The sequence below is a fragment of the Amphiprion ocellaris genome, chromosome 1, assembly GCF_022539595.1.
Source record: "Amphiprion ocellaris isolate individual 3 ecotype Okinawa chromosome 1, ASM2253959v1, whole genome shotgun sequence".
Classification (NCBI taxonomy): domain Eukaryota; kingdom Metazoa; phylum Chordata; class Actinopteri; family Pomacentridae; genus Amphiprion; species Amphiprion ocellaris.
In genome coordinates this window covers 11,416,056-11,437,606 of record NC_072766.1, presented here as the reverse complement: position 1 = coordinate 11,437,606, position 21,551 = coordinate 11,416,056, and the positions used below count along the sequence as shown (strand labels likewise).

The 21,551-nt window shown below is 37.5% G+C and overlaps 2 protein-coding genes across 10 annotated transcripts in view; both read left to right on the top strand.

The window, feature by feature from the left end:
• tead1b (TEA domain family member 1b) overlaps positions 1-9,545 on the top strand; it is a 50,053-nt gene extending 40,508 nt beyond the window's left edge. For all 9 annotated transcript variants that reach the window (XM_035949541.2, XM_023273260.3, XM_023273266.3 and 6 more), the window contains 4 exons: positions 1,072-1,245; positions 3,365-3,505; positions 3,616-3,768; positions 6,171-9,545. In XM_035949541.2, coding sequence (XP_035805434.1) covers positions 1,072-1,245; positions 3,365-3,505; positions 3,616-3,768; positions 6,171-6,284 — 582 coding nt within the window. In that variant the 3' untranslated portion in view covers positions 6,285-9,545. The remainder of the gene's footprint in view (positions 1-1,071; positions 1,246-3,364; positions 3,506-3,615; positions 3,769-6,170) is intronic.
• A 2,955-nt stretch (positions 9,546-12,500) lies between these two features.
• On the top strand, positions 12,501-14,280 carry rassf10b (Ras association domain family member 10b). Its single transcript, XM_055011695.1, has one exon. The coding sequence runs from the start codon at positions 12,707-12,709 to the stop codon at positions 14,027-14,029; it is 1,323 nt and encodes a 440-aa protein (XP_054867670.1). The 5' UTR covers positions 12,501-12,706; the 3' UTR covers positions 14,030-14,280.
• The last annotated feature ends 7,271 nt before the right edge of the window (positions 14,281-21,551 follow it).

Here is a 21,551-nt window from a genome sequence, read left to right as displayed (position 1 = left end):
GTTTGGTTTCGCAACTGAATGTTTGTCTACATTTTCCCGTGCACTATTGGGACTGATATCGCATGACAACATCAGTTAATCTTACATGCAGCCTAATGTTTGAAATTGTTGCGTTTGCCCTACAGGCTACATGCTGGAGAGGCTGCTCTTTGAGTTTTAAACTAAAGTGCAGCACCACATGACAGCATTACAACGGTCACAATGAGGCCAAGCAACCTCTGAAAGTAAAATGCTACTCTCTGATTTGCTTCTCTTTATCTGCATATGGCTATGCACCACGGGTCTGAGGTTTACCAGACCACAATTTTTATCCACTTTGCAAACCCAAACCCAAATATTCTCTGCTGAAGGATTCAGAAGCAGAGCTAACCTAAATGTTATTTTAAGCAAAGCGCTCACCTTTCATTCTGTTGTCAATTTAATTTGATACTTGTTGTCTTTGTTGCAGAAATATTGCTTTTTATTTGAGCAGTGACTGAATTAAGTTCATGTCCTATTAGCTTGTGAGAAAATGAATTATTTAACTGTGTGGTTTTTCCTAATTTAAGGCTTGAGATGGATCCATCTTGGTTGTAATATTGGTTGTAGCATCACAGCTTACATTGATAGAATTTGGGTGAAGCGGTCTCCCAGCTTTGTTTAATACAAATGAGGGAATCAGTTTGTTTTTGGTTTTAGTGGAGCTGAATGTTATTGGCTAATTTGTACATCATAAAATTGAAAAGTTGCTTAAGACCATTCTGACAGACAAATAAAAAGCAACGTTGCAGAGTGTTATTTCTCATCATCAGAATGTATTGTTACCAGTCTAATCCTGGCTACCACTGGCTTATTATGATGGTTATTTGTCAGAATTGGCTTATTTTGCTTCAGTAAATCCTCCTGTGCCAGTGACTGTTTGGATATTGATATTAAATTCTGTTACAGATATTTTTTTTTAGATCATTTTATGTACACTACTATTAAAATCAGACTTGTAAATTATTCTGACACAAAATGATCCAAATTGAAACACATACAACATGAAATATTTCAAATGTGTTTCTAATACTATTTGTTTCATTCTTTCAGTACAACAAACATCTATTTGTACATATCGGGCAGACAAATCATTCCTACAGCGACGCCTTGCTGGAGTCTGTGGACATTCGTCAGATTTATGATAAATTCCCAGAAAAGAAAGGAGGACTGAAGGAGCTCTACGGAAAAGGCCCCCAGAATTCCTTCTTTCTTATAAAATTCTGGGTGAGTTTAATTCATCAGCCACATTTATAAGTATAGAGAATTCCTGCTTTGCAGCTTGATTATGTTTTACATATATTAGTCTCAATTTCATTGTAACCTTTTGTGAAACATTTGATGGCAGAATCCTGTTCAGTAGCGGTGTGTTCAGGTTTGTGTTTAGTGATTGGGTGTAATCAGTCTACACAGAGAAGATTGCTCTCTTAATGTTTGCAGAATGCACTCAGCTATATTTGGACTTGCATAGCAGGAGAGCTTTTGATCAAAGCACTCGCTAATTCAGTGTAATATCTCCAAACAATGGAGTGACCTGGTTGCACTCCTAATGGCTGTTTAAACATTGCATGTATTTCCTCCCTGATGCAAAATGCTAACTAGCGGCAGCCAACAAAGTAGGACCGTATGCACTTGGACCAAGTCCCTTAAAATTCCTTTTGAAGTGACCGGCAAATCTGAATTTCAAATGAAAGACAGAATCTGCACAATAATGAATGTATAACTGCTTTGCTTAATGAAGGAGGAAAATGTTGTAGAAGGATGTCTCCTCTTTTTGTGTCCATAATGAACAGGATGTTCAGGGCACAGAGAGGCTGCCCTCCAGGAGCAGGCCCGTTCAACCTTGTAAATCAGTCATTTAACGTAACTTCATTTAATCCTCTTTAGAGTCTTGTTTCCAATATGGGCACATTAACATGCTTATTCAGATGTGGCTGAGATCTTCTCATTTGGTATGCGATGCACACAGATAATCTCAGCAGCTCTGTGATCAGACAGACATGTTTCAGTCGACATACTAACTTTAGACAGCGCTTTTACAGTATACTGTTTTTCCAGGTAGTATTCAAGAAATCAACATGCTTAACAGTTTTATACTGAGAAAAAAATCCAATACTTGTGCAGTGACATTTGGTAATACCGGTTACATTTAAAAAGGCTACCATTCTTATTTTTATAATTTAGCATCAAGTTATAGTCTGGAAACAATGTTTGTTTTGGTGACAAACCTAAAGAAAATATTCCTCCATATCAGTAGCTCCTCACAGTTTTATTTAGCCAAAACCGCGCAGCTTACAGACACAGCTGGTGAGTAGCTGGTGACCATTGTGGATCGTTTAAAAGCTAAGGAGCCAGAGATTCACCCAGTAGTTGGTAGAGACTAAAAATGGAAATAAAACAGTGAACTTTAAGAACATGGTTAAGAGGTGAAAAATATTGCACATTTAACAAAGAGACACCAAATGTATGCTATGCTTAATTTTTTTTTTAATTCCAATTAGTTTTTACTTTATTCCTCTGTGAACAGCTCTTCTGTTTCCTTTGTGTGTCATTATGAGAGACTAGTGTTCATCAAACAGATATTTTTTTGTTTTATTGGTATCCTTCATTCTGTTGTTTTCCCAGATTTAAGGCAAATCATACTTGAGCCATATCTGTCTTACAACCCCCTTACCCTTGAGTCCCATATTTCAGCTGATATTAGTTAATTACAGATATATTGATGTTTAAGCCAAGCAATAGCAAGAGATTACTGTGCAGAAATGCCAGACTTGAGGTCTTTTAGGAACATTGTCACTGATTTGGAGTTTTTCCATTAGAGACATTTTACAGGTAAAAATGTTCCACTTCATAAAAACCATACCTGTAATTTTGTATCATAGCAACATTATGTGTTAGACTGTTGGCTAGATAAGAGAATGATAGAATGGCTTTGTTGCAGACAGTTTTTCCAGGTGTTTGTTTTTTGTGTTCCTTAGCAATATTTCGTGAATTGGCTGTAACCCAAACCAAGACCAAGATTCAAGCTTGTTCTTACTTGCTTTGCTTTCCTGAATATAGGTTGCAATGACAAATGTAGTTTCTCAGTTAATGCACCTTAAATGTTAACGATCTTCTTAAATGACTTTCTATATACACGTGTGCAAGGATCACTTTCCTTGTATGAAATAGCAACGACTTTTTGCCTGTACTTTCACCACCTGTATTCTTAGAAGCATTCGATTTCAGTAAGCAAAGTTTTAATGAACTTTATTTATAATTTTTCTAGACAAGCAAAAAAAAACCATTTCTGTATAAATACCCTGAATACAAATGCATGTTCTGTCGCTCTTCTTCTCTGCCCCAGGCCGACTTAAACTGCAACATTCAGGATGATACTGGATCTTTCTACGGAGTCACCAGTCAGTATGAGAGTTCAGAGAACATGACTATAACATGTTCAACAAAGGTCTGCTCCTTTGGAAAGCAGGTGGTCGAGAAAGTCGAGGTATGAACTAATTTTCCCATCACAGAGATCCGAGCAATCTGAGATCTAAATTGCGCATTGCTTTTTATCTTCTTTAAAATGTCGGGGTTTTTTTCTCTCTCTCTCCTCAGACTGAGTATGCACGGTTTGAGAACGGACGCTTTGTCTACAGGATAAGCCGGTCTCCCATGTGTGAATACATGATCAACTTTATCCATAAGCTAAAACATCTGCCAGAGAAATATATGATGAACAGTGTGCTGGAGAACTTCACTATCTTATTGGTAATCACCTTACTGACCTGAGTGGGCGACGTCCCTCTCCGGGGATTCTCATTCTTCTCCTTGCTGTCAGGATGTGTTGGTGACTCCAGCTGGCTTTAAAAAAAAAAAAAACGGGGGGTTTGGCAGGGCCTTGAGATGAGTTCCTCTCATTGGTCTCACATTCCTCTCATTCCACAGGGGATGAAACACAGTGTGAGGAGCCTCATTATCTGCAGGGGAAAGGGAGGATAAGAGAGGGCAGGAACCCCTGTTATTAGCCATCACATGGGGTCTTAAAGTGTCATTCACCACTACTGAGAAAGCAAGAAATAAAAAGACAGACATAGATCCATACGTGGGGGTGTGCATGCAAAATAGCAACCAGAGCTCTGTTTCCTTCCAAGAATCGTTGGGCTGATGATCTTTACACCCATTTTACCTCTTCTTAAGCTGAAGAGGTGTTTCCTAAAAGCAGGAACTAATATGATTTTAAAACCGGTCAAAGATTAAGAAGTACCTTCCAACCACTTGTTAAAGGCTATGTTCATAAGTTTATCAAAACCAACAATTTATTTTTCGCTTTCCTTGCTGTTCTCTCCCACTTCCTGATGAATAGAAATAACACTTTAGTGATGTGAGCAGTTTTCATAATTTTGTAGGTAGGCGTTAGAGATGTCCGATATTGGCTTTGTTGCCAATAATCCATATGCCGATATTGTCCAACGCTCAATTTCCGATTCCAATGTCAACCGATACCGATATATGTGGGCTTGGAAGTAATTCCAAACCAGAGACATATTGTTAGTCAGGCACAGCACGCTTGTTACTGCAGCCACACGGCTTGTTTCCACGCTTCACAATGCAGTTTGATGATGTGATCATTTGCACGCTGGTAAATGCCAGCGAAATATAACAGTTTTCATGAGAGGCAAAAATATCGATAACGATATTGGCCAATATTACTTTTTTATGCCAATATTGGGCCGATAATACCAGTGGGTCGATATTGTCGGACATCCCTAGTAGGCATGTTGTTTGTTAAAAGCTTGTTCGTGATAAATGGCGGTGATATTCACACTAGATGACGCGAATCTTAACAAAACGTTGGATTGTACCCATTGGCTTATACTGCAGCTAAATTAATCAACTTCCAAATTTTTAAAATCGTTTCAGAAAGTAAAGCAGGTCGCGCTCATCAAAATAACTTTGTTCTGTTTGTGTCATTTAAAAAAATTTGCCAAAATACAGAGTTAGCTCTCACCAGATAAAGAAAAAAAAACTATTTCTTTGCTCCTTGATGCAACCCTGAAGCCATCAGTGACTCAGCTGTGACCAACAGCCACACAAGAAAATCACAGAGCAGATAGGAGACAAGTATGGAAAACTAATTAAAAATATAAATAGTAAAATATCAATTACATGTGGAGCTGCAAATTTTTTCCAGTATTGGTAATACCTTGGGGCACTTGGAAAAAGATTGCAAATGTTGAATCCAGGTTTGTAAAATTTAAGTAAAATAGACAATTTAGAAAATTCAACCTTTGTTTTTTTCCCTTTTTATGTCTTATGGTATTGTAGTTTTATATATTGTCCAAAAGACATCTTTGAGCTCTATTTGTAGCCATGGTTGTGCTGCATTCCATACACTTTATATTGCTAGTGGAAAATAAACCCATAGTGAGTAAAAATGTGACAGGAGCAGAAAATGGGCAGAAACTGCTTGTGGTTCAGAGGGCTAAGTAACACTTTTACCTTCTTAGAACAGTCAATATTGGGAATCAGGGTGCCTCAGCCAAATGTATAAACTAAGGTTATGCTCAAAAGACATGCAGAATTTATTTCCCTCAGAATGTGGTAATAATAAAAACAAAACATGTGCTGTCACTTCACAGTTCACACAATCTTTCAGTCCAGGTGCGCACACAGTTTTAAATATAATGAGGTGGAAATGACACATCAGGTGATAGACGGAGCCTCGATAGTTAAACATAGTTCCTTAGCCATTTTCACATAATGTTTGTTGTTGTATTCTATGAACATATTTCCATTTATCATTCTTGTAATCAATTCAAGCATTCTCGTTCATATTCAAGGCATAATTGTGTTTTTTAATTTGTGATCTTTTCATTTATTTTCTATCGTGACGCTCTATGTAAAGCCTGTAGGAATAATGGCACCAAAATTGTAATTGATTTTCCTCCTAATGTTTAATAATGATGATTAGCACATGTGACACATTAATGGCACGGATGCTCTAGTATGTAAACGAAAAATTAGCACATTTATGCATCCATTCATGACTAACAGCAGGAGTGGAAATGAGGCCTGTGCACTCAAGTGATTGAGATTTACAAAACAGGAACGTGCCAGACAGAAAGTACAGCGCTGCACTGCTAGAACGTGACCGTGTTTTTCTCTTCCAGGTGGTGACGAATAGGGACACCCAGGAGACGTTGCTATGTATGGCGTGTGTGTTTGAAGTTTCAAACAGTGAGCACGGCGCCCAGCATCACATCTACAGACTGGTAAAGGAATGATCGGCTCCAAGCCCTCCCACCTTCCCCTCTTCTTTTAATAGACTTACCAACCTCAAAACAAGCGGCAGTGCCTCGACAAGAAAGTCATACCTGCAATGCTCTTTGGTCAAGATGTCGGGTGAAGTCAGTTGTTATAAATCTGTTTTAATATAAGTGTTTGTTATTTGACTGCAGCTGTGAATTGCGGTACAGTTGTTTTTATGTTTAAATATGGGAATTCTCATTTTAAATACGTTGAGTTGGTCTCCGTTGGGTATAAATGTGGCCGTTCTTAAAGAATTTACTAGATTCATTTGATAAATGGAAATATGTGTGCTGTCTTCTTCTGCTTTGTTATGTAGACTTTAAAAAAAAAAAAAAGGATGCAGGCCTTTTCTATCAGTGGCCTGATGTGGTCTGTGTAATATGTTTTGAGGGTGTTTTGTATGTCTGTACTTCCTAATTTGTGAGCGTACATACTGTAGATATACAGACACACCACAGCCAATAGATTTTCCAAAGAAACAAAACTAAGGACACTACATATATATACATATATATATATATACATATATATATGTATATATATTAGCCGAAAGCAAATTGTTGTGAATATTGCAGAACTGCTATTTCTTAAAAAAAGAAAACTCAGCTTTCAGTAGTTTATTTATCCCAGTTTGAAGCACTCCAAGTCTTAGACACCAACAACAGAATGAATGCACTGTGAAAATACTACAAATGTTTTTTCCTGCATCTGCTCCATAAATGTAGGAAGTCTTACCGCCTGCTAAGCATTTCTGTACTGCAAACAAGTGACGAGAATTTTTCGGTTTTAGACAGGTGAAAATACTGCTAAAATTACTCCAATTGGACTCTCATCTGGTCCAAAAGCACTTTGTTCCCCTTCCTGTGCTTGCCTTAGTGATGCTTACTTTTGTTCTGTTAGATCTGTGGTTTTAGAACGTTTGAAATTATTGTGACACTACAAATCTCTTGGAGACGGCGTGCCTGTTCAGAATGCTGTGGCTTTTCCCCCCTCTGAAAGACTCAGAATATCTTTCCCCTCTGGGATCGTGGTGTAATAACTCCAAGTCCGAGTGTTGCTGCCTTCATGGTCACACTACGTTCACATGTTTCTGTGCCCTGCACCAATCCCGAGCCTTAAGCATATTGAAGCTGTATGTCAAGTCCAAAAGATGCCACTAAAACTGTGATCTCTGTGTGGGAAGACTCTTTATGTGTTTGCATTGTGTAAAAACAAAAAAAATCACAATACAATCTGCCAAAGTGTAAGTGTACAGTGCCTTAGAATATACTCTAACATTACCCTTCGCTTTGTTTTAAGTCTAAAATCAGTTTTGTGGATGAAACAGGCAAAAATACCTTACCCATGTATTATTTGGTATATCTTCTCATCTGAGAAATTATGTTTCCTAAAATTGGTACACTCCAAGAATTACAGTTTCTGTTGATTGTTTTGACAGGCAGTACACTTATGTTAAATTAAGTTTGCAAATTCAAGCTCGGGAACAGGTTATTTTTTTTTTCTCCAGTGCTGTAATATGTTCCTAAAATATCAGCCTTTTTCTAAGAGTGTACTATAAACACAGACTGACTGCCTTTCCTGTTGCAGAAGACCAAAAAAAAATACAGAGATACAGTCAATCTTTTGTCATGTCCTGCATGGTAGCAAAAAAGAAGTGCCTTTGGTTTAAAAATTCCAGTTTCAAAAAGATCAAACAGAAATTTAAAATTAAATGTTGCTAGACCAAATAAAGCAAGACATGAGTGAAACCAATCACCACATTGCCTTTCAAAGGACTGTAATGACAGCAGGGGGAAAGATAGTTACTGGTTAAATAAATAAATGATATATTCATTTTTATTACATTGTAAATTGATTTAGCAAATTATGTATTTGAAGAAAAACTATTTCTTTGCTTGAGGTCAAAGACTTTACAAGACGGGGTCTGACATCGTACAGCCGCTGACTGCATACAGGAGGTCAACTCAAAAACACTGAAGCTGTCTGCTTCATGCCGCACTTGCAGGTTCAAGTGTTTTTTTAAGAAAAAATTTTTGGAAACATTGTGATTTCCTCTTTCCCGTGAATACATGTGATCAAAACCGCAGAAAACAGACTTTAACAATGTTACTTTTAATAACGCAGACGCAGCTCTCATGTTGACGAAGCAGGGACTGACACAAGCTTTTATCATTTATTGAACATTTGCAAAAGAAAGTTTATTTAATAGGAATTCATCAGTACAAACTCTAAAATCAATTTGTGTGGTTAAATCTGGAATTGCTTCCAAAACCTGTTTGAGAAACTAAATTAATTCTGTGAGCGTGGACGAGGGCATCGAGGCTAATACTTCCACTGTAAGGACCATAATTACTCAAATATTTACTGTTTCTTCAAAAAAATTATAATCATGTGAAGTATTTTAATCAAAGAAACTCTAAATAAATTGCAGACAAGGTCTCTGGTGGATGCAGATAAAGTTCAATCATTCAGTATTTTGCCACAGTCCTGTGGACACTGTGGAGTTGTAATAGGCTTTTTTCTTATGTTTACCCTGTGTATCTGTTCACGTTTATTGATTACATAGTGAGATGTTCCTGTTTTCTTATCGTACCTGTATTACTTGGTTGTGTGATGACATTGTCTGTATATTACAAGCCCAATAAGATGGTAATGATGTTACTGCTGCACTGCTGGTACATTTAGACATTTTAACACTAAAAAAAAACAGCAGGACTGACGCTTTTGATGGCTCGAATGTCTGGTGGACCATTTGAATAGAAAATCAAACGGCTGAGTGGAGGAATCATGCTATAAACATATCAGCAGTTTAGCTCTTGTTATTTGTAATTTTATGAAGAGTAGGTACTGGTACCTTTCTGTTTATGACCATTTCAGATGGTGGCTTTAAAGTGATTCTTGACATAGCTCCACATAGCTGTCATTCACACATTTGGGTTTTGTGTGCAGATTCTTTTTTTTTTTCTTTCTTTTTTTGTAAAAAGGTGCTTTGTATAAAATTATATCTTAGCTTTTCTTGGTACCGATGTGTGATATCTTTTCATATCCATGACAGTAAAGTGTTGGAGCAAAGGAGAGAAAAGAAGCTCTGCTATGTTTCTGTGTTCTGCATATGGTCTTGTCTTTGCTCCGTAACATTATGATGCCTTCTTGACAATAGTAGATATTTTGTAGCTTTCTAGATACTTTGTATGTATGCAATATTGAAGTTAAATAAATCGGGAAAATATTGCCTCCTTTTGGTTGTTGCTGAAGTAATTTCCTGCTGTATTTTAAACTTTTTGTATGGATGATTGTCAGAGATCTAGACCAAAGCGGCCTCTGTTTAACTCTTTAACTGTAAAAACCTCAGATCAACAGTAGATGGAGCTGTATATTTAACTCCCTGTTTCACATGAGGGAACATAATTTATCATATACCACTGTAGTAACAGAAATAGTCACTAGAGGGAGACGTTGTTTAATTAAAGGCATCATGGTTTCCTGACTTATTAAGTGGAAGTCTCAATAAACTCCACTCACAGGCAACTTTTGATACAATCCATTGCAATCCAATACAGTAGCTCCACTATAAATTCTACATTTTCAGTTACTGCTGACATCAAATAGAGATTCTTCTATTTCATGTTTGCTATTAACGCGTTGGTGATTTACTGGAGTATTTGTAGTGTTTTGTCCACCACATTAACATACATAAGGACAGCAAAATATTTGAAACACTTTTAAAAGTAATGCAGTCCAGGACATTTACCAACCACTTACTGTGACCTCAATAATAAATTAATATCATCACCTTTGTGATAACATCAACAATGTGGAATCTTCATGATAGATAGATAGATAGATAGATAGATAGATAGAGTATAGCTGTTGGTGCCATGAGGTTCCACCATTTGGAGCGCTCCATTTACCAAGCTGCCATTTGCAACTCCACTACATCCCAAACCAAAGGGAAAATATGTGAAATACACATATTTGGTTAGTTTATTTCATTATTCTTTTGTGCCATCGTGACATGATTCACTTTTACGTTATAGCTACCAATTAAGTTTTTGTAGCTGCCATGTTTTACTAGTGTGAATATGTTTGCATTAACTTTCACATGACCAAAAAAAAGTGGCTTTTTAGTGCATATTGTATACACATGTTGTGTAATCGCATTGAGCATTAGAGCAGAAACTTTCGTGAATGTGATAAAAAGTATTTTCCAAAACGCAGAACTAGTGATAACAGTTGACTCATCTGAGCTACAGATATTGCTGGAATTGTGTTTTAGTGGCTACATTTTTAAGTATTAGTGTAGTTTTCCTCTTGAGTTTGCACATAGTCCTCAAATAGCTGTCATTGGCTCTGGAGATGAAATCAGCAGATTGTTTTGGTTTTGATTTTTGTGGTAAATGTTCTGTTCTAATCTGATTTCACACAGATTCAAAACTGAGACAGTTTCATCTAGGCGAGGTAGAGTCTACAAAATGCTCATGGTGAAAACCAGAAGTCTTCCTGCAGGGTATCTGATAAACTACTAACCAGAGAGAATGGACCAAGAAAAAATCTGAGCAGCTGAGAAGCGTCGAGCACCACCATGTGGACATTTATAAACCACCTTACATGTTCAGTACCACCCATAACTTTAATTTCAAAGCCATCTTTCATGCATATATACCTATAAGTGAGCCACATATCACGTTCACGTGACACAACATGAACATGATGCATTTTATTGGCCAGAATTCAAGGATCATGAGTTCGACTTCACTAACTTTGTCAGTTTTTCTTGTTTGAAGTTACAACAGTCGCATAATTGAAGTATTTTCCAAATGTCTGCATGACTGTCTGTCAATGTTTGTACTGAGAAAATAGCATTACAATGAAATAACAAATTTAGAGGACAGAGCACATCATCGGAGGTATGTGTGATCCTAACCAGGAGTGTTTTTTTATTTCCAGTAGCTCTGTGATGTGATGTGGTTAAAGAGGGGCTCCACTAACAACTACATATAAACTGTCACATCTCTAGACAAATTTAGGTAAAAGTAGTTCATTACAAAGCGTTTGGATTAACAAACCACTGGTGTGACGCACTGACAACCCAACAAAGCCAGAGATAAAGACCGTCTTTCTGACATTTCTTGAAGATTAAAGAACAGTTTGTCCTCTTAGTTTGTAGTCAAAGTTCAAATTATCACAGAAGAGTCATTTACGCTTATCTGTGGCCTCTCTCATATCAACAAAAGTGTTCCTGAATATTCAGATTTCCAAGCCCAAAGTGTAACACAGTCAAAGGAGAAGTCAGAACTGAACTGCTAGATTGTGCATATTTGTCTTTCTACCACACAATTTACAAAATCACAATATTTGCCTGCATCTAGTAAGAAGGCTAAGTAGATCCAGAAGTAGTCGCTAGTTGGAAATCCTCTCTCTGCTCTGAGGAAGTGACAAACATTTTTTAAAAAAACTACATTTGATCTGAAAAAATCAGAATGAGAGAAAGCTGCATGATCTGTGTGAAGCTGTATGATGTCATGTTATGAACTTGAGAATGAAGAGGAATCTGACAAAAATACTATAAATCCTGCTGTTAAATTCTAGATAAGTTGTCAGATACAGAACAGAGATGCACTGTACAAATAGTCAATGTTAAATTACTTCTAAAAAACATAAAAGCCCTAAATTATTTTGAGCCTGAGGTTCTATGCTTCCAGCTCCTCTATGTTTTTGTTCATTGTAATAAATGTAACTTATTTGTATATGTTATTCTATTGTATTTATTATACTTTAATTATTTCATTTAACTGTGGTAATGATTTGCTTCTTTATAAAAGTACTTTGCTTTGGTTAAAACTACTTGTTCCAGCTTCAAGAAAAAGAAAAAAAATATTTTTTTAATATATATATATATATATATATATATATTATATATTTAATATATATATATATATATATATATATATTAGATATTTTCTCCTCAATACTACTCAGATAGATTAGAATATTTTTAATCTAAGACTTTCTTACGCATAACCACGGATGCAATGAGCCTCGAAACACAATAACTTCTAAGATGCCACAGAAAATAGAAGCTGGTGAGCAATCCCGAAGTCATCATGGCTCCACAAACATCACAATATGGAGTCCTGGCGGTCATGTGATCAGAGCAGAGGCGTTCAAAAAGGCGCACTGAGTGTCAACCTGACTTGGCCTCAGTAAACTGCACCAGAGGACACACGGAGCCTCCAGCTGCAGCTTAGACGCGTCTGGGACGCAGCGCGCATGATCACACTGGAGATGAACATGGACACAGCTGCGCGATTCTCCACACATGCGGATATAAATCTGTTTATATCACGACTTTCTACTAATTTTATTTACAAGAAGTACTGTTCAGCAGAAATCTGCGATGGAGTCGGAAGAGAGTAAGATCTCAGTGTGGGTTTGCCGAGAAGAGAAACTGGTCTTCGGCTTGTCGAAGCGCACAACCTGCGCTGATGTTGTCAAAGTGCTTCTGGAGGACCAAAACTCTCAGCACGGCCTTTCCACGGCGCAGTCCTACTGCATCGTGGAGAAATGGAGAGGCTTCGAGAGGATTTTACCAAACAAAACCAAGCTCTTACGGCTTTGGCTCGCATGGGGAGAGGAGCAGAGCAACGTGAAGTTCGTGTTGGTGAAGAGCGAAGCGTCTCTGGCGAACCACGGAGCCCGGAGCGCAGAGGCGCGTGTGGTGCTCAGCAAACAGAGCCCCTGTGTCACCAAAGGCACCGCACGGTCTGCCATGGGCGGCATCTCACCCGAGAAACAGCGCAGGATTGTCAGAAAAGCCTTCCGAAAGTTGGAGAAGATTAACAAAAAGAGGGCGCAGGCGGCGCACAGAGACGCGTCCTGCGCGGAGAAGATGGAAACGTTGGTTCATCTCGTGGTTTCTCAGGATCACACGATCCGCCAGCAGATCCAGAGGATTCAAGAGCTCGACTCAGAGATCGAGAGGTGCGAGGCAAAGGTGCACTTTGATAGAATTAAAAGGCACGGGGTCAACTATGTGCAGAACACGTATCTGATGGATGCAGCTGCAGCTTCCAGCCAAGAGGGACAGCAGCTGTGTTCACCGGACACTTTAACCAAGTTAGAGGAGCATGTCCGGCAGTGCGGGGAGGTGGTTCAACTACAGGAGGAGCTGAGGGAGCAGGAGGCCCTGATAGACATGATCACGGTACAGATCCAGGAGGAGCTGAACCACCGCTGGATGCAGCGCAGGAAAAAGGAGCTGCAGGGCAAAGACTGGGAGGACTCAGCGGCCCTGGCCAACCCAGAGGCAGAGACAACATCCGAAAATGAGCTGCTGTTGGAAGAAGAGCGGATCAAAACGCAGCTAGATGCGAGTTTATACATCGGTCTGCGCCTCAACACGGATTTAGAGGCTATTAGGAGTGATTTAGAGCTGACCCAGCAGATTTGCGGGGCGAGAGAGAAGGAGATCAGGGATTTGCAGGAGAAAGTCAACACTTTGGACATGGAGGAAGGGACGGGCTGGGAGGAGGGATGTAAAGAGGAGACAGACGATAAGATGGGGATGATGAGCACTTTGGAGAGGAGAGTTGGATGGGTGGAGCAGGCCAGAGGGCTGTCAAAGGCTCACAGTGTGAACGACGACGACTCAGACACTGGTTTAAGTTCTCTGCACAGTCAGGACTCAGACGGCCTCCCTGTGTGGGAGTCACTGGTTTAGGATTTCTTGGAACGTGGCTGATTTATCAATTCTCAACAAGAAAATTCATTTCTGCAGACTCAGGGATTCTAAATACTCCAGCATAAACATGGGTGATGGAGATTTTGTACTCTTTGTATGGCATCATAATAATCCCTATATAGTCATATTTTTATAACACCATTCTGAAACTGGTTTACACTTTGACACAGTGAGTGTTCATTTTTACCAAGAAAGCTGTTTGACATTAAAATAAACAACTTGTTTTTGAAGCTGTGCTGCATTTGGTTCTGTTTTCTTTTCACAGTGACCCAGATATAACAAAATGGCAAATATTAAAACCTTTGAACAGATGGCCTGAGATAAAACGTGTCAAAAATCACTGAGTGTTAAAATCCCATGTCCACAACCTCTGCTTTCACAAACACCTCAGACAGCAGGGCAACAGTCAAAACACAAAGTCAGAGGTTTGGAGGATTATCCTGCAGAGGTTGAACTTCATCATCTCAAGTTTCACTATGTCCCAGACACCAAGAGATAGAAAAAAAAGCTCTTTGCTGTGAATCATAAAGTCATAATAACATGTGAAGTCAAAACAGGCACAAAGCTCAACTAAAAAGTCTCCACATCCTGGTGACTCACTGAGCAGCGATGACCTTCCTCTCAGATAATACGCAGAGACACTTTGCACTCAGATATGAACACTATGAGTGTTTAGTCTTAAACTGGCTGCTTTTAAATCTGAACAACATCAGTGTTGAAACTTGCTGTCAAAGTCTTGAGTCAGCAGCAGAGAGACTCCATATTTTATCTGTCAGGCTCTGACATTTACTCTGCCAAATGAAAACAGGCCACAGTTCAAGCAGCTAAATGTTTTTGATGAATCCCTGCAGAGGAAAACCTCTTTTTTTTAATGTCAGCTCACATGTTTGGAGGTTTTGGTCAGATCACAAGTGAGTTTCTAACTTCAAAGCTGTCTAAAAAGTTTTCTCTTTAAAAAGGAGAAACAAACTACTTTGGTGTAAGAACCAAAATTTTCACTGTTGTCAATTTAAAGAAAGTTAGAAGGGTCAATTTATAATTGAGGGACTTTTAAGTCCATGGGATATATCTTGCATACATTTTTCTTAAAAGTACAAAAAAACTAACGTTTTTTATGTTCATTATGATCATGTCTTTACAAATTCCATAATTATTTAATATATCAAATTTTATATGAAAACTACCAAATTTTATCTGTGTCCAAGAAATCACTTTCAACTAAGTTACCCATTACAAAAACACCTCTCCAGGAAGTGTGTTAATTCCAGATCACATGACCTGCTCCACATGATGTCATTTCCTCCTGAAGAAAAGACTGGCAAGACTCCAAGGCTTTCTGAGTTATTTAATATAAAGTAGTGTGTGAGTTAAGTGTAGATTTATCACGTCAACATGTTTACTACAATATCTTTATAAATAACTTTCAATTTCAATTTTACTCAATTGTATATATAATATTTAGAAGAATCTTTCTGTAAAAATGCCATGTGGTGTTTGGTTATAGGTGGCTATGTTGATTTTAGGCCTGAAAACAGCAAAAGTGTCAACTATGATACCTGTCAACTATGATACCAAAAGTCCCGCAATTATATATTGAGCCAGAGATCCTTAAAGACAAAAGATGTTATCACCAAAGCAGTGCCTTAAAATATTATATATCAATATTTTTTTCCCCTTTCATTGAGTAATTCATTTCAACTAACATCAGTTTTGAGCTTTTTTTTTTTTTTTTTTTTTTTTTTTTAAATGAAAAGACCAAAATGTCTCTATGGTCACATGAGGGTTATTTCTGAGCAACATGTTTCATTGTTCTATCTGCTGTTGAACCAAATTCCTAAGTATTGATAATGCTGATTTGAAACATCAGTGGTTCACAGTCTGTGTATATTTTGGCAATTGGATTTTCCGTTCTGAAACAGGTATTGAAAAACAAAAAACAAGTGGTTATTTGATTTTCGTTTTAAAATACAAAAATTAAAATTGGCATACAAGGCATTTTTCCTTTTCGTGATAAAAAAGACATATACGAAATGTTAAAAATGCTTTGATTTTCATTTTATATTTAGAATAACAAATAAGTAAAATCAGTAAGAGACCGAAACGAAAAAGGCCAGTTTTTTCATTTTCTGAGTGGTCATCAGCAAGTGTGGAGCCAAACACAGTATGGTGCATAGACTGTATATATATTTTTTCGTTAGTTTTCATGGTCAAAACGAGACATCAGGTGGCTGATCTTAAAATAAATCAATATTGAATTTTTATAGAGCGTTAAAGTCATACTATAGCATGTCACTCTAAAATTGTCAGAGTATAGCCTTTGGTCCAAAAAAAGTCATCGTATAGCATGTTGTCCAAAAAACGTCATAGTGTGTCGCTTTAAAATTGTCAGAGTATAGCACGTCGCTCAAAAAACATCATAGTATAGCCTTTGGTACAAACAAACGTCATAGGATAGCATATCGTTCAACAAAATGTCAGAGTATAGCATGTCGTCCAAAAAACGTCATAGTATAGCATGTCGTCCAAAAAACATCATAGTATAGCATGTCACCCAAAAAACATCATAGTATAGCATGTCATCCAAAAAACGTCATAGTATAGCATGTCACTCTAAAAACGTCATAGTATAGCATGTCGCTCTAAAAACGTCATAGTATAGCATGTCGCTCTAAAAACGTCATAGTATAGCATGTCGCTCTAAAAACGTCATAGTATAGCATGTCGCTCTAAAAACGTCAGAGTATAGCATGTCGCTCTAAAAACGTCACAGTATAGCATGTCGCTCTAAAAACGTCACAGTATAGCATGTCGCTCTAAAAACGTCACAGTATAGCATGTAGCTCTAAAAACGTCATAGTATAGCATGTCACTCTAAAAACGTCATAGTATAGCATGTCACTCTAAAAACGTCATAGTATAGCATTCTGCTCTAAAAACATCATACTATAGCATGTCACCCAAAAAAACGTCATAGTATAGCATGTCACTCTAAAAGCGTCGTCGGATAGCATTTCGCTCAAAAACGTTATAGTATAGCATGTCACTCTAAAAATGTCATAGTATAGCATGTCACCCAAAAAAACATCATAGTATAGCATATCGCTCTAAAACGTCATAGTATAGCATGTCGCTCTAAAAACATCATAGTATAGCATGTCGCTCTAAAAGCGTCATAGTATAGCATGTCACTCTAAAAACGTCATAGTATAGCATGTCGCTCTAAAAATGTCATAGTATAGCATGTCGCTCTAAAAATGTCACAGTATAGCATGTCGCTCTAAAAATGTCACAGTATAGCATGTCACTCTAAAAACGTCATAGTATAGCATGTCGCTCTAAAAACGTCACAGTATAGCATGTCGATCTAAAAACGTCATAGTATAGCATGTCGCTCTAAAAACATCATACTATAGCATGTCATCCAAAAAACGTCATAGTATAGCATGTCGTCCAAAAAACGTTATAGTATAGCATGTGGCTCTAAAAACATCATAGTATAGCATGTCACTCTAAAAACGTCACAGTATAGCATGTCGCTCTAAAAATGTCACAGTATAGCATGTCACTCTAAAAACGTCATAGTATAGCATGTCGCTCTAAAAACGTCATAGTATAGCATGTCGTCCAAAAAACGTTATAGTATAGCATGTGGCTCTAAAAACATCATAGTATAGCATGTCACTCTAAAAACGTCACAGTATAGCATGTCGCTCTAAAAACGTCACAGTATAGCATGTCGCTCTAAAAACGTCACAGTATAGCATGTCGCTCTAAAAACGTCATAGTATAGCATGTAGCTCTAAAAACGTCATAGTATAGCATGTCACTCTAAAAACGTCATAGTATAGCATGTCACTCTAAAAACGTCATAGTATAGCATTCTGCTCTAAAAACATCATACTATAGCATGTCACCCAAAAAAACGTCATAGTATAGCATGTCACTCTAAAAGCGTCGTCGGATAGCATTTCGCTCAAAAACGTTATAGTATAGCATGTCACTCTAAAAATGTCATAGTATAGCATGTCACCCAAAAAAACATCATAGTATAGCATATCGCTCTAAAACGTCATAGTATAGCATGTCGCTCTAAAAACATCATAGTATAGCATGTCGCTCTAAAAGCGTCATAGTATAGCATGTCACTCTAAAAACGTCATAGTATAGCATGTCGCTCTAAAAATGTCATAGTATAGCATGTCGCTCTAAAAACGTCATAGTATAGCATGTCGCTCTAAAAACGTCACAGTATAGCATGTCGATCTAAAAACGTCATAGTATAGCATGTCGCTCTAAAAACATCATACTATAGCATGTCATCCAAAAAACGTCATAGTATAGCATGTCGTCCAAAAAACGTTATAGTATAGCATGTGGCTCTAAAAACATCATAGTATAGCATGTCACTCTAAAAACGTCATAGTATAGCATGTCGCTCTAAAAACGTCATAGTATAGCATGTCGCTCTAAAAACATCATAGTATAGCATGTCGCTCTAAAAACGTCATAGTATAGCATGTCGCTCTAAAAACGTCAGAGTATAGCATGTTGCTCTAAAAACGTCATAGTATAGCATGTCGTCCAAAAAACATCATAGTATAGCATGTCACCCAAAAAAATATCATAGCATAGCCGGTTGCTCAAAAAACGTCATAGTATAGCATGTCGTCCAAAAAAATGTCATAGCATAGCCTGTTGCTCAAAAAACATCATAGTATAGCATGTCGTCCAAAAAACGTCATAGTATAGCATGTCGTCCAAAAAACATCATAGCATAGCATGTCACCCAAAACAATGTCATAGCATAGCCTGTTGCTCAAAAAACATCATAGTATAGCATGTCGTCCAAAAAACGTCATAGTATAGCATGTCGTCCAAAAAACGTTATAGTATAGCATGTGGCTCTAAAAACATCATAGTATAGCATGTCACTCTAAAAACGTCACAGTATAGCATGTCGCTCTAAAAACGTCACAGTATAGCATGTCGCTCTAAAAACGTCACAGTATAGCATGTCGCTCTAAAAACGTCATAGTATAGCCTTTAGTCCACAAAACGTTGTTATGTCCCAGCTGTCTGAAGTAGGTGAGGAGCAACACAAAAACAGTCCAAACGCTGGTTTCCAGAGGGTTAGACGAGTATTTATTTGAAAGAGTAAGTTTACAACAACACAACATGTGAGGGGGTTAAAAGCAAATGGGTGTTAGTAAAATAAAAATAAATAAACAGAACTAAAAGTGAACTTCATGTTGACATTGATGGGCATTCCAACCAGGAACAAAGTAAAAGATAATCAATACGAAAAAAACTCTTCCTGTTCACCTCTTAAAACCCAAAAACACACCGCAGTAGCACCCTAAACTAAAACTACCAATGGATTTCCTGTTTTCCTTTGTGAACAATTCAAAGGTCCCTCTCTATCTCCCTACACATCCACCAACCACTGGAACACATCTCCAAAGTTCTGCCGGGCCAGCTCAGCTTCCCCTCAGAAGAAGTGCTGCCACCTGCCAGATGAAGGAGCCTTTTGAGAGGCAGCTGGCATCGTGATTGGACTGTACTTTGGTCTGTTCCAATCCAGCTTCAGCTCCAGAGACGGCAGGCGGGACGAGTCAACGGAGGCCGGGTGGACGAAGGCATGCAGCTGAGTACAATCCAGAAAACAACAGAGGAGGAGTGCAGGGCCAGAACAAACAGAGTAGCATCATATGTCTCTGAGAAAACATCATAGTATAGCCTTTGGTATGAAAAAACGCCATCATATACATGGTATATTGTACAAATAACAAGTCAAAGGAAAGAGACATATATTGTAGAATTGTAGTAATTCTGGGCTGACTGATTTACTGATTATCATTATTTAGTTTTTTACCGATTTACGGTAATAAATCAATTTTAAAAAGGCGCTACTTTGGCTCTGAACCTTGATCTACCTGTGGTCGCTCTGTCTTCTGGAGTGATTTGATTGGTTATACGTCACGAATAAAACTCCTTTAACTTAACAACTGTAAACACAACAAAAACGTATCAACAAAGTTTTCTGTTAGTTTGTGTTCTTGTAAGTTTAACTCCAAGATTATAAATACTTTCATTTACTGCAAATGAACATCCAAATGAATATACTCTAAATGTTTCACTAATAATCATTATCAGCCTTAAAACCCACAAAACACCCCTCTATACTCGACCACACTTAGTACAGTCCGGTTCCCCCTTCTATAAATCTGCTTGGAATCTTCCACTTCCTGTTTGTCAAAGTGGCCTTCTACCTGGACAGGTTTTGTTGGAGCTCATGCAACAAACATTTTGGGTAACTGCACTTTAATATGGATGGATGACACTGAATTAGAGTCTGTTTTCATGAGACTGAGTTAAGATGTGTAGCTCTGTCATTAAATAGGAAATTATTTCTCAGAATTCACAGAGAAAAGTCTGAAATGTTTGCTAGGTTTTGTCCCACATGGTCTTTGGCTCAGCTAAAGGTAACTCTCTCCAACTTCTGGATCTCTTGAGTTGCTTGTTGTTAAAATATCTTGCTGTAGGTGCTGAAACTCAAAGTCTGAGATGTTTGTTCAAAATAAGCTCATTCTCACGTCTTATCTGAACTGTCTTCTTCTGTTTTAACTTTCCCTAAACTTAGGAGTTAATGACAGAGTAGCACATCCAGACTCAGTCTCATTTATGTAGAGATTAAACTTCAGTATCATTCATTGATGTTAAAGTGCAGTTTTTCAAATGTTTGTTGCACATGCTCCCGACCAAACCAGTCCAGGTGGAAGACGATGTGAAGAGAAAGCTCCAGAGGATGAATATCACACATTTACGTTGGAAATAAATGTCCTTTAATTTGACATTGTCATGCAAAAGTTGGATTTCCCTTTAATGATGTTCAAATCTTTGTTGAGTGTTTTGTTGATGTTGGTTTCTAAATGTTTTTTGACACTCGGCCCCAAAGATTAAAACCTTCTACGGCTCACAAGCTGCAACAATTCACACATTATCAACTATCTTTCTGACTAAACTAAGATAAAAAGTGAAAAACTGCCTGATTCCTGCATCATGAATGTAAATCTTTTTGGTTTTTATGACAGTAAACTTAATATATTTGGGTTTGACATTTTATAAACCAAAACAATAAATGAATTACTGGAGAAAACAACAGATTAATGGACAAAGAAAATGTGTTTTCCAACATATATGGCTGAATTACTCCAACATTACAAGATATATACAATTTTAATTCAATTTTATTTATATAAAGCCAATTACAGGTCAAATTGTCTCAAGACACTTTATTTTTATATTTTTTGTCATATCTAAAATATGACAAAGTAAGAAATTAAAATTTCTTGACGAATCCAATTTATTATTTGGTTTTTAAGAGACTAATGGGCAACTAAAATAACTTTCTAAACTAAAACTAATAAACATGAGGTCAAATAGAAGGAAGAGTTTTAAACACTGTAGTCCCACAGCGACAAGAATAAAGTTTGTCAACAAA

Excerpts from the sequence above, each read along its gene's own strand:
- rassf10b (XM_055011695.1), top strand. The coding sequence starts at position 12,707 with ATGGAGTCGGAAGAGAGTAAGATCTCAGTGTGGGTTTGCCGAGAAGAG.